This window comes from Mastomys coucha, unplaced genomic scaffold (genome assembly GCF_008632895.1).
Source record: "Mastomys coucha isolate ucsf_1 unplaced genomic scaffold, UCSF_Mcou_1 pScaffold6, whole genome shotgun sequence".
NCBI classification, from domain to species: domain Eukaryota; kingdom Metazoa; phylum Chordata; class Mammalia; order Rodentia; family Muridae; genus Mastomys; species Mastomys coucha.
The window spans coordinates 115,364,836-115,378,952 of record NW_022196912.1 but is presented as its reverse complement, the minus strand read 5'-3'; the positions used below and the strand labels follow the sequence as shown (position 1 = coordinate 115,378,952).

Genomic DNA, 14,117 nt, shown 5'->3' with positions numbered 1-14,117 from the left:
AAAAAAAAAAAAAAAAAAAGTGCTTGCAGATGCAAGTGATAGTACATGACTTTGTTACCCACACCAAGATGTCCACGATTGCTGAATAAATATGTCTACAGCCTGTAGTTGAGCAGAATTGAGACAGGCAGTGTTTGCGGTTCCTAGGTTTGGGGTCTGAGGAGACCCATGAGGAAAAGACAGTAGAAGGTGGAGAGAGGAGGAAACCATCATGGGGTAAGTGAGTCAAAAAAATATGGCCATGAGGGTTAGCCAGTTGGAGTTAAGAGCTGCCCAGATAGAACATAGCAAATTATAAAATGACATTATCAAAGGAAAAATAGCACAGAAGGTAGATGTCTGCCTAGCTGTAGTTCAGACTAGGGCTTTTTAGAATTATAAAAGTTGTTTGTCTTTTATCCGGGAAATGAATGATCAAAGGTGTGGCAGAAACCCGAGATTGAGATAAATTATATTCTATAACATTGCAGTTTTCACTTAACCCAGCTAGCTCCCAAATAATCGAGGCAGGATATTTTAACTACTTGACAGCTTTATGGCACAACTCAACAGTATTGATCTACTTTAGTCCCCTAAAACTAATCTGCCTACCTCTCAGACCAAACCCCCAAGACACTTGGCATTTTATGGCTTTCTCTGCTCCAGCTGTTTTCTTATGCTATCTCCTGGACCCTCCTTTCGTGGCTGAATTCTCACTTCCTCTCTCTCAACCACTCCCCTGGCTGGTTGGAAATCCAGCCCAGTTCTCTACCCTGCGCAGTCATTGGTTGATCAGCTTTTGATCAGAGAATAAATAGGGAGCAATGTTGTGGTGGTTTGAACATGGTAGACCCAGGGAGTAGCTCTATTAGGAAGTGTGGGCTTTTTGGAGTAGGAGTGACCTTGTTGGCAGAATGTGTCACTGTGGGTGTGAACGTTGAGACCCTCCTCCTTCCTGCTTGAGAGTTCTCCGAGCTGCCTTTAGATCAAGATGTAAAACTCTCAGCTCTTTCTCTAGCACATGTCTGCCTTGATTCTGCCATTTTTTTCTGCCATGATGATAATGGACTGAACCTGTGAACCTGTAAGCCAGCCCCAGTTAAATGTTGCCCCTTATAAGAGTTGCCTTGGTCATAGTGTCTCTTCACCTCAATAAAACCCTAACTAAGACAAATGCTTACACACTATTGAGGCAGGAGATACTTAGAATAAGCATTACAATACGATGCTGTTCTCTACTTTGTTCTGATGACTACCAGGCATGGGGGCAAAGAAATCAGCATTTGCATAATACAAGGATAATCTTTACACAATCAATACACAATATTAGTCCCACAATAACTTATTCATGAAAACCTTTAAATGTCCTTAAATTGATTCTGGTGGTGATTACACAATTCCACAAATACACAAAATAACATAAGGATGAACATATTAAAAACAAAGTTTACATCATGTGAATTTGACGTTGATAAAACTGCTGAACAAAGAAAAAGACCTTTCAAGAGTGAATGCTCCATTATTTATTTGAATTATGTTATATCATTACTGAAATTATCCAGTTAAAATAAAACTTTTGAGTTTTCTTAAAAGCCTTAAGGTCTGCAGGATACCATAATTATCATTATTAATCTGGGCAATTTTAATATAGAACCTTTCTGGGCCTTGAACTATGCTATGCCTCTTCCTTCTGTTTAGATTATTCCTGCATTTTTCTCTATGAATCCATACTGGAACAGTCTAGTTATCAGCCTTAGGAATGATTGCACTTATGTGAGGCTGACCTCAAGCCAAGGATGTTCTGAACCGGAGTCACAGGATTCTTACTTCTTAGAGTCCTGAGGATAAGCTTTTTCTCTGCAGGATCCTCTACTTGTCTATCCTCTACTGCTTTGCCATGGGATCCATGTCCTCATTAGTTTGGATTGTATTCTATTCTTTAAACAGAGTACGCTGAGTTTGAGGAAATAATTTCCATGCTCTATTGTTTTGCTAGAACAACAAGTAAATGTTTGTGCACACTGAATATATTGGTGTTGCTGGGAATTGAACCCAGAGCCTGAACATAAAAGGCAAAGACTCTACTATTGAGCTACATCTCCTGATATAGCAGTATGAGCAATCCCCAGAGCAATCTCAGCAATCTCAGAGAGAACCGACCAGCAGGAAATTGTGGCTACTGAAATGAGGAGGGCATGATAGCTGTTAGTTTAAAAAGAAAATCATTTTATGGTAGCAAGAAAATTCTAGATTGTGAATTGTTGCTTTTCAGGTTACCAAGTGAATAGGTATCTTCTAAACCAATATTAGGAAATCAAAAGTCTTACCCTTTCAAATCCACAAAACTCTGCTCTTGAAAGCTGGAAGAAGAAGAAGAAGAAGAAGAAGAAGAAGAAGAAGAAGAAGAAGAAGAAGAAGAAGAAGAAGAAGAAGAAGAAGAAGAAGAAGAGAAGGAGGAGGAGGAGGAAGAAGAGAAAGTTTAAAATATAGTACTTTTTCAGAAGTCATAATAAACTTAGTATTTTAATTGAACCACCAAAAAACCATAATCATTTCTTTTCTTTTGCGTTCCAGCAAATATGTCACCAAACATTAATGTAGCTTCTCCTTTAGTCTCTTGATTGAACTTAATTGTATGCATATAGCACCATCTAAACGTCCATTTTTCTTCTCTTCATCCCAGCATTATGTTAGCTTTTATTTTCTTATATGTCTTTCTGCCTGAGGAAACTTCCTATCCTCTGTAGCTAAACCTGGAAAAACAGTCCCAGCTTCATTTCTACTTGCGTCTTGGTGGAATACGTTTCAGTTGCCCTATCACAGAAATTCCTAACAGGATTGAACAGAGTTTGTAATTTTTTTGTAAGTTTGTAATAAGTTTGTAATTTTATGTATTTATGGGGACAGCATGACATTTCAATATACTGGTAGGTGTGTAATTATCATCAGGATAGTTGGCATGTATCATTTCTCAGACAACACATAATTTCTGTTAATTTTAATATAATGTTTAGTTCCATAAATACCTTACAGCATTTGGTACCCTGTTGATGAACAAATAAATATACAAGTATATATGGGTAAATGATATTTTTCCCATTGCATATATTTAAAATTTGCTATAGATGGTAGGCAATAAAACTAGTGCCAATTTCAACTCACACCAAATATATGAAGCAAAGGGAAAGGATGCTGAATCATATTCACATCTTTTTAATTTCTACATTATTGGTTCTAAGATATATTACTTGCTAGGAGCTTTGCACCAGGCTGGGTCCTCTCTGATGCAACTGAGGGAGAAGAGCATAGAGTTGCTTTCTACAAAAACTTATAGCTATTTTTACTTTAAGTTACTCTGAGGCCAGAAGCTGCAGGCCTCTAGATCTATTGATGCTTGTTGATAACAGCTTGATATTAGGTAAAGGATTTATTTCTATTGCTTCCTTCTCTGTCCAGGCAACCAGAAGCCTCTCTGGCTAGGCTAGTTAACCCTTTGTGAACCAGAGAAGAAGGAAGGGAAAAGAATTAAAATGCTTTCTACAGGCAAATATGCACAGACCCATACATGTTCATATACCCACACTCTAGCCAGGCCCAACAATCTGCCTCAATTCACTACGAAAGTATTCATGGATGTTTGCAAATGTACCCATATACCTACACACATACATATAGACAAACAGACATATACAATTGGATGGATGGATGGATGGATGGACAGATGGATCGGCCAAAGCTCCTTAAGCCAAAACCATCCAAACAACAAATTTATTTCTTTTCTCTGGACCTTTTAAACCTTCTTAGACAAAAAGTTCTTTAGAAAACTACTCAGAATTAAGTATTACATAAAATGGGAGTTGCAGAAGGATATTGATATTAAGTTCAAATCAGGGTTTCATTCTAATATGCTCATTGTACATTTAAAGCAACAACTTTTACATAGCCTTGCCTTTTCATAGTGCACACCTATGGTTTTATCCTTGGAAATAAATGTTTTTCCTTGAACCCATTTTTTCCCAGCCTATTTCTCTTTTTAGTGTGATTATGAAAGCTCATTGTATTTCTTATTATGCAGCCTCCACTTACTTTTATGAGGAGTGGACACATTCTATTCTTAATTCTAACTTTACTACATTTTTTTCTAGCAAAGCAACTAAGGTCATCCCTTAAACCTTGCTTCCTAAAATTATTTTAATCATATCAGGAATTGTACAGAATCATTAATTCATCTAAGTAGCATTAATTCATTAAAGTTCATCTTTATGTTGATCTTCATGAAATCTGATCAATAGGATGAGCTAATGACTTGGGATTGTTATATTTAATAATGTGAGGAAAAGCCTATCAGCTGCAAGAAGCTATCCTGAGATCTCTTTGGGACCTGCCTCATAGAGCTCACCTACCACTGACCGTGCAAATAACGGTGGGCCACCTACAGGACGACCTGCTAACTTTAGCCTATCATAGATGGCTCCTGACAACTACTCATCACTCAATTGAAAAATATTTCTTTGTATACCACAGACAATATTAAAGAGTTAACAAGGAAATGCAAATCCATTTTCATACCTTTATCTGTGAAGTCTTTGGATAACGAAGATCACTACTTACATAAAGACCCAAAGAGGTAAGGATGACTAAAAAATGATTTGTTAAAACCAAATCTATCACTGTGAGTCCTTCGTGTTCTGAAGAAATCAAATCAAGCCATATATTAGAAACAGTGAGCTCTTTAACAAAGACATTTCAGAAGTACTGAATGAAGTTTGAAATCAATGAAATGATGACGATGAAGACAGCCAGAAAAATTACCATCTTTAAGTTCTGCATAGATGATCTCTGTCATGTCATACCATATGCATTCCTCATAGGTCCAAAATCCAGAAATGGTTTTGCCTATGAAAACACCTACCATGAAAAAAAAAAAGTAATTTGAGCCAGGCAATTTTAGAGAACTCTGTAAACACAAACATGCTACACCTTCAATCCAGGCTCCTTCATGCTGTGTTAGACAAGGTTAACTAGAACTGACAAAATATCTATCTATCTATCTATCTATCTATCTATCTATCTATCTATCTTGAATAAATATTAAGTCATCACAAATCTAAATTTCCAAATGAAAGAAATCACATATTATATAGTTATAAATACACATTTATCTGAGGAAGATTAACGATTAATTAAAATGCCATACAGGCTGCTGTCCAGCTGTTCCAACAATGGCTGTCTACCAGTGGAAAGTCCAGGAATGCAGCAATTTTTCAGTATACCAGGCTAGGTGTCCCAGCTGATCTTGAGCATATTCCAGAATCCTGAAGAAGTTGGATCTAATGACAATGAAGGAATGCACTTTCTAGCAATTGTAAGGACATCAGGCAAAAGCCAAAAGCTTCCTTCTTCCATGTCTTCCATATAAGACATAAGTGCATGGATCCCTGATTAAAGGCGAATCTAATCTACTTTATATGATTCAATTAAGCAAAAATCCCTCACAGGTTGTGGAGAGCTTTTGGGGCCACTTGGCAGGAATCTGACATTGGTTCAGGACAAGGAAGTAAGCTCAAGCAGGAATTAATTTTAGGCTATAACAGGGAAGTAAGCTCAGGTAGGAATCTAATTTTAAACTAGAACAAAGAAGTAGGCTTCCTGGGGAGAGGGGAGGCAACAGGGGTTTGTTCTTGTTGTTTTTGTTTGTTTGTTTGTTTCTTGGAGGGGAAATTGGGAAAGGAAAAATCATATGACATGTAAATAAAGAAAATATCTAATAAAAAATATTTTAAAAGAAAGAAAAAGAAGTAGACTTCAGACTAGGACTGGGAAGTAGGCTCAGATATCTTGGTCATCCTGATAAGTCCTTTGAAACAGTCGTCACGAGAGTGGTCATGGGACTTGTTTACTGCCTTGCTTGTTCCTTGACTATTTGTGTTTATTGTATTGCTTATTCCTCAAACTAGAACTCACCTTAATACTTGCATGTAATTAAAATGGTATTAAAGCAAATTGGGAAAAAAAATTAAACCTATCTCAGCCTTAGAACTGGCTAAGGTCCTGTTACAATGTTGTCTGATTGTCTTTTTTCTTTTTAATCCAAACTCCTGCCCTGGAGAACCTGTTGATTGACTGAGCTGGTCCAGTCAACAGGTGTATCTAGCCTTTTTAGGTTTTAGTAGATTGTAGATGTAGTGAGGCTAACAGCCAAGAATTGCCATCATGAATTTGCCTCTTGTCAACTTGACATAAGCATATTTCCTTATGTCATGGTTAGTTTCCAAATGAAACCAATAACCAGGTCATAATTATGCCTCTCATGATATATCTTTTTTTGCCCTTGTGGGGCTGAGGTACTGGGGGACTAGGAAGAGCTAGTCTGGAGTAGGAGTGGGGTTGAGTCATATCCAACCCCAGAAATCTTGTCTTGAGATCAGTAAGAGTTTGGATCTCTGCTTCCCCTGCTTTGGCCCTTTGTTCCCTGGAGCACATAATCCTGCACTGCCCCTACCTTTGCCTCTCCAGAAGAGGTCATGTATTCACAGCCAAGTAAAACTTAACTTCTCCTTATATTGTCATAGTCAAGTTCAGCCAAGTTAAACTTAACCTGTCCTTATATTGTCAGGGTCAACAGAACTTAAACTTGTGTCAATAGGAAGCAAAAATTTGTCTAGTGGATCACTAGAAGTGATAGTGAGTGGGACTATTTCCTTTATCACCCCTTGATTCCCAGACTTGTCGATCCTGGGTATAGGAGAGATGGTACTGTGTATTTTATCCTATTCAAAGCATAGACCACTTAGCCCTGCCAATGAGTAAACTTACTTGAAAACCTCTACCAACTCCCCAAAGGTTTTAATAGCCTTTGTTCTCCCTCTCTGTCCCAAATTAAAATGAGAGTCTCAATGAAGCCTGCCTCTAGAGAACTCTATTTCTCTCAGCTCTCATCCATTGCCAGAGGTCTCCATCACCCCTGGCTGTTCTGTTTCCTGATTCCTCAGGTTCCCCACATACTTACCACCACCACCACCACCACCACTACCCCTAACCTTGGTTCCAGTTGTGGGCCAACTTTCCCAGGAAGGACAGGACAAGTAGAAATCTAATGTCATCCACTCACAAACATTTATACAATGGAGTACTACTCAGCTATTAAAAACTATAAATTCATGAAATTCTTATTTAAAATTGTTCTTATTTTGGGCTTGCACCACAGTAAGAGCCAAGATTTTAAGCTCTGCGAAAGTCAAAACAAAGAAACAAAACTTTATCTATTTATCTATTTATGTCCATTTAAAAAATACTAGTAGTGATGTATTATTTTAAAATATACAGTTAATATGTTTGGAGTTATTTCAAATTTATATTGAGACAAATGTCTATATTTTCCGTATTGTTGTAGACAAGCATCTACATAAGACTGTCCAATTGATTGTTGTTTTATATCAAAAAAAAGAAATACAGTGAGACCCTCTGTGTTTCTTTAAATTTATGCATGTTTTATTTAAAATCAAATACAATCACTACAAGCTCTACTGAAAAAAAAAAAAAGAAATTCTTAGGCAAATGTATAGAACTAGAAAATATCATCCTGAGTGAGGTAACCAAATTGCAAAAGAAAACACATGGTATGCACTCATTGATAAATAGATATTAGCCCAAAAGCCCCAAATAACCAGGATACAATTCATATACCATGAAGCTCAATAAGAAGGAAGACCAAAGTGCAGTTGCTTTTGTCCTCTTAGGAGAACAAAATACTCACATGAGCAAATATGGAGGTAAAGTGTAGAGCAGAGACTAAAGGAAAGGCCACCCAGAAACTCTCCCACCTGGGGATTCATCTCATATAGTTACCAAACCCAGACACTATTGTCGATGCCAAGAAGTGCATGCTGAAAGGAGCCTAATATGGCTGTCTCCTGAGAGGCCCAGCCAGAGCCTTACAAATACAGAGGTGGATGTTAGCCGTCAACCATTGGACTGAGTGCAGGGTCCCTAATAGAGGAGTTAGAGATGGGACTGAAGTAGTTGAAGGGGTTTACAACCCCATAGGAAGAACAACAATATCAACCATCCAGACCCGCCCCCCAGAACTCCCAGGGACTAAGCCATCAACAAAGGAGTATACTGGCTCCAGCTGCATATGTAGCAGAAGATGGCCTTGTCATGCATCAATGGGAGCAGAGGTCCTTGGTCCTGTGAAGGCTAGATAGATGCCCCAGTGTAGCAGAATCAAGGGCGGGAAGGTGGGAGTGGGTGGGTGGTTGGAGGAACACCCTCATAGAAGCAGAGGGAGAGAGGATGCGATAGGGTGTTTTTGGGAGGGAGGGAAACAGGGAAAGGGGATAACATTTTAAATGTAAATAAAGAAAAAAAATCCAATAAAAAATAAAGTGTTTCCAGAATAACAATACCGATTTATACATGGCAGAAACGAAGATAGACTAGAACAATAAAAAAATCTCTGTGAGAAGAGCTCTTGGTACCACTTCGAGGAAATTCGCAAGAATATTTGACATCGGGCTAGGACAAGGAAGTAGATTCAAGTAAAAATATAGCTCATCAACCCGTTCCTTATATCTTGTTCATCATAACAAGTCCCTGGATACAGTGATCATAGGACTTTCGTTCATGCCTTGTTTGGTTCTTGACTAAGAACTGACCCTATTTTTTGCATGTACTTAGAATGGTATAAAAGCAGCTTGGAGAAAAAAAAAACTTGCCTCAGTGCTTGCTCAAGTCCTGATATAGTATTGTCTAATTGTCTTTTTTCTTTCATTTTCACTCCCTCCCTCAAGACCCTGTTGACTGACTGAGTGGGCTTGGTCATCTCTGGGAATATGCAACAAACTTAGAGAACAGAGGACTAGTCAGTCAGGACAGCCACCTATTGATTGACTGATGGGCTTGCTTGGTGGGGTTTTGGAGGGTCTAAAAGAAGGGGCTCAAGTTAACTTTAAACTTAGTCGCTTTGCCTTAGACTGCCAAGTAGCTGGGATTATAAGCATATGCCATCATGCTCAGATATGAGTCACCATTCACATGGCAAAGGCCACAACAGAGGAGTATCTCTCCTAGCATATCACACTGGCATACAAAAGAGGCAGAGTGAAAAACAATACATTTTACTCTCTGTATGCATTCCATGTGTACTTCCACTTAAAACCACCCTTAACAACTACAAAACACTGGTTACATTCAATCAGACTGTAAACCTACCATTAGATGATGGTTTCATAATAAAGCCTATTAAAGCCACATCATTGGCACAGGGGCTCTTTGTCACTTTGATATCTTCCACATCTGGATATAAAGTTTTGAGTTCCATTTCTGTAAGTACACGCCCAAGATTCCACTGAATAATAGGCTCTGTGGATGACAAATTTAGGAATTTAAATCAAGGCAGTATTCTTGAAACTAGAACACCATTACTTTTTTTAAAAAGGGGTTTTAGGAAAACTAAATAATGGAAATATTTGATTGCCCAAATAGAGGAGGCTGGAGAGATGGTTCAGCAGTTAGGAACACTGGGTGTTCTTTCAGGTATCTTGCATTTGATTCCCAGAACACAGAGCAGCTCAATACTGTTTGAAGCTTCAGTTCCAGGAGATCCAATGCTCTCTTCTGGTCTCCCAGGGCACCAGTCACCACACCTGATGCACAGACATGTGTACAGGCAAAACAGCAATGAACACATGACTTTACACTTGATCAGTTAAAAACTGGTAAATTTTTATTTTACAAAGGAGAGTGACATTCTCTTAATAATTCTGTGGCAAAGTCACACTGTTGACGAACATTCAGAATGGGAGACATGGCTTTATCCATATATGGCAAATGCATGGTCACATGGTCTTTGCTTGGAATGACAACAGCTGGAACACAGAACAGGTATATTTATAATTTAGGAACCAGTGTCTGCTTCAAAATCAAACATTTCTCATTGTTTCTTTTTGCAATTCTATCAAATCAACAGTACATAAATTAAAAAGAAGAATAGACCTAGAGTATAAGCAGATTATCATCAGTGAACAAGCAGCTAGAGTCTTTAGGAAATAGGTAGTCATTGGGAGTGAGTTAACAGCAAAGAGCAAGCCAATGCAAGACTCTTCATCCAATCAAAGGACACATATCAGCTGACATGCTCAGGGTCTTTCCTATTGCAAAGCAGGTATTCCGGGAGCTGGTGTTTCATTTCACTTCAATTTGTCTCATTTCGTTTCATTTCGTTGGTTTGGTTTGGTTTGGTTGGGTTTGGTTGGGTTTGGTTGGGTTTGGTTGGGTTTGGTTGGGTTTGGTTGGGTTGGGTTGGGTTGGGTTGGGTTGGGTTGGTTGTTTGGCTTGGCTTAGCTTGGCTTGGCTTGGCTTGGCTTGGTTTGGTTTGGTTTGGTTTGGTTTTAATTCCTCTACTTTGTTTTTTGCCAGTCTCTGACTCAGAAGTTTCTACTTCTCACAATATCTGTTCTTTCCTCTCTAAGAAGCTTGCCATGCGATGCTAGAAGGAGTGGAGTTCTCCCTGGACTTCAGTGCCCACCCTATTGGACAGTTTTCCTGCAAATCAATCTGAAGATGAACTTTCTTAAAATAATATTATTTAGATGAACTAATGATTTTACAGAATTCCTGATTTGACTTAAATAGTTTTAGAAAATTAGGGTAGCTGATAGAAAGTTTAAAGAGATGGTTTAAGCTGGTCTGCCAGAAAGATCTAATAAACTTAGAATTGATTATAGTGCTCCCTCCTTGTAGAATATTAAAGGCCACATAGGTTAGGAAAAGAGTAAGTGAGCTTTATTGCCTTGCAAGTACATAATTGTATTTGGAAGAAAAAATAGGCTTTGTAAAAGTTCATGATCAAAGAAAACATTTCATTCAAGGTTGGAACTGAGTTCCAGGATCTTGTCTAGGGATGTGATCACAGGTTTCTCTGTGCACTATGAAAAGATGAGGTTATGAATAAAGAATAAATAATTATATTATTTAAATAATTTTATTATAAATATAGAGAATAAATAATTCTATTATAAATAATTCTATTATAAATATAGAGAATATATGATTATATAAATAATCTAAGAAGAATAAATAATTCTATTATAAATATAGAGAATATATGATTAGCCAGTTTAGCTGAACAATACTTCAAATATAAAACATAAGATAGATGTTGATCTCCTTGCTAGATACAAATTGTCTTCAGCTAACTATATGTTAAAAAAAAATGCTTCTATGCACCAGCTTGCTTAAACTTTGTTAATTAATGGCAAGAGAATTATTACTTTGGATGAACTTGTGTAAAGAAAGTTAAATGGAAAACCTTTAGTTAGGTTTTAGATTTAAAAGAAGAATCCACAATCAAAAAAAATCTGTTGTAACTTCTTTTTATGTATTGATTTCAATCTGTTTTTTGAAGAAGATTTTTTTTGTGGTGATTTGTTTTAAAGAATATGTAATTTTTGGCTATGAGGTAATATTTTTCTTACATATAGAACTTTGTCTTAGATGCTATAAAAAGGCTAAGAGAAAAAAATAAAATTGTTGAAGCTTTCTCGTTGGCACTTTGCTCCATCTATCCAATGTGTCTATGTCTGTCTGTCTGTCTTTCTCTACATATGTATGTATTGATATATATGAAGTTGGAGCTGGTTTTGCTTCATCTATTATTCAGTGTGTGTGTGTGTGTGTGTGTGTGTGTGTGTGTGTGTGTGTGTGTGTGTTTCGGTGTGTGTGTGTTTATTCTCCTTTTCTCCTTTCCTTCTCATCACCCTTCAAGTGGTTATGGTGTTCAGAGAGTTTCTTGCCAGTCACAGGGAGTGCTTTCCTCATTAAATCAAGATTTATTTGTTTAGAGAAAAGTCTGGTGTGTGTTGAATCATTTACTCCAGACTCAACTCTCTTCAGTTTACCTGACCTGTCAAATCTGGCCTGTGTCGTGGTAATCTGTGCAAACATCCTGGTCCCGGTCAAGGAGCAAGAGGTCTGGAACTCCAGAGACCCTGTGGATGGTAATTTCCACCTGTATGGAATGGAAGGTGTTCGACCACACCTCCTGGGATCCTGGCTCCTGTTTCAGTCACAGTCTCCCACAGCACCCCCACCCCGCCCGCCCGCAGGAGAGGTGTGTGATATTGGTCATGTATAAGCAGCACCAAGCTTTCTTACATGCAAATAATGGTTCCCCAAGCTCTCAGCCCAAATGAGAAATACCTGCTGTTGAACCATGCATCACCCCAAAACTGTATATAAATCCTAGCCATTGAATTAAAGGTGTGCTAAAGGGAGACCCACATCCCACCAGAGCTCCAGTGCTCTGGGTGGGTGGACACAGGAGGCTGCCTACACTCTCCACAATGCCCAGGTGGGAGTCTGGTTGTTATGAGCCATATCCCAGTCCACAGGGGTAATGGAAAGGGGACAACCCTGGTGGTCGCTGGTCTCATGGAGGCCAAGGATGACATGTTCTAGCTCCTGGGTATCAGACATCGCTGGATGCTGCAGAAGAGCTCAGAGCAAGGAGGGGAAGTGGGAGGGAGCCAGGGCAGCTCAGCCCATCCTGGGGCTGAAAACACTGGGCCAACATGACAAGTCTAGTGGAAAAGAGGCAATCCATGGTCTTAAGGTGTTTTACTATAGAAGAAAGAAAAAAGGTAGAAAAGTAGAGGCTGGCCATGGGGAGGAGAGTAAAGACAAGAGGAAGAGGTTAAGAGAGAAGAGAGAAAGAGAGAGAGAGGAGAGGGCAAATAGCTCCTTATGTGGTGGGCTGGGTTACCTGTCTATTTTCAGGTAACTGTGGGGTGGGGCATACCTGGCTCAGGTTAGTTGACTGGGGTTAGAGTCCAGCCAGAATACTGGGAGCTTGGGGCATTGTCTACATGATAGATAGCACAGGATAATGGAGTTGGAGGACTCATGGTGTCAGGCATCTATGTCTGGGGACATGGCTTTTACTGTTCTGTCCCTTGTAGAATCTTCTACTGGGTCTCCAGAAGTAAGCCTCACTCAACCAAAAACACAGACTGTCCTTCATGGTCCCACACTGGCCTTCAGCACTTGCATTTATATGAGTATGATTTGTGTCTATGTTCGTAGAGAGGCAGTATGGGCATGTACAGTGTGAGTTCTCTTCTTTTACCATGGGCTCTAGTACTTAAATTCATGTTGTCAAGTTTGTGGGACAAGTACTGTCTTAGTTAGAGTTTTACTGCTGTGAACAGACACCATAACCAAGGCAACTCTTAGAAGGACATCATAGCTTACAGGCTGAGAGGTTCAGTCCATTATCATCAAGGCAGAAACATGGCAACATCCAGGCAGGCATGATTCAGGAGGAACTAAGAGTTCTACATCTTCATCTGAAGGCTGCTAGTAGAATACTCGCTTCCAGGTCGCTAGGACTAAGGTATTAAAGCCCACACCCACAATGACACACCTACCCCAACAAGGCCATAACTCCTAATAGTGCCACTCTCTGGCCCAAGTATATATAAACCATCACAAGTACCTTTACCAGTTGAACCATTTCAATAGCCCTCATATTTTGTTTTACAAAAAATTGTATATGATGTGCATGTGTATGTGTATTGGTGTATATGTAGATATACATAAATATATAGTTGCATATTCACAAGGAAGCTCAAAGTTAATATTGGGCATTTTTATATGATAGTTCCCCAGTTTATTTGTTGAGACAGTATCAATCTTCTCCCAAACCTGAAAACCTGGTGCTCCCAGGTTCTGGCTAGTCTAGCTAGCTAGCTTGCCCTTGACCTTGTAAGATAACCTTTGTCTTTGTCTCCCAGGTGTAATTAATTAAGGGTAATTGCCTCAGCTGCTCAGATTTTGTGTGTCCTTTGAATCTGCACTGCCGTCCTCAAACTTTTGCAAGCAGTGCTTTTTCCACTGAAAAATCAACCTCCCAAGCCCTTTCCTACTATACTTTGCAACTTGATCTTTTCAGTCAATTTCTATGAGTTCAGTTAGCTCTCTGACATGTGTCTATTTTAGAACTTGAGTGGCACATACCTTTATGTTTTTGTTCCTCTCCTTATAGACACTTAGGTTGTTTCCAGTTATTTCTTTTTTTTCTCTTTTAGATATTTTCTTTATTTACATGTAAATTTCTCCATTCCCAGTTTCCCCTCCAA

General features: G+C 38.7%; 1 protein-coding gene across 4 annotated transcripts in view; it reads right to left on the bottom strand.

Moving 5' to 3' along the window:
* Nucleotides 1-14,117, bottom strand: part of Catsperb (cation channel sperm associated auxiliary subunit beta) — a 123,546-nt gene that overhangs the window by 63,113 nt on the left and 46,316 nt on the right. For all 4 annotated transcript variants that reach the window (XR_004114351.1, XM_031356479.1, XM_031356478.1 and 1 more), the window contains 4 exons: nucleotides 9,193-9,342; nucleotides 4,792-4,887; nucleotides 4,549-4,667; nucleotides 2,307-2,339 (listed from right to left, as the gene is read on the bottom strand). Coding sequence is in view for 3 of the 4 variants with exons in the window: in XM_031356479.1 (XP_031212339.1) it covers nucleotides 2,307-2,339; nucleotides 4,549-4,667; nucleotides 4,792-4,887; nucleotides 9,193-9,342 (398 nt within the window). In the remaining variant the exon portion in view is untranslated. The remainder of the gene's footprint in view (nucleotides 1-2,306; nucleotides 2,340-4,548; nucleotides 4,668-4,791; nucleotides 4,888-9,192; nucleotides 9,343-14,117) is intronic.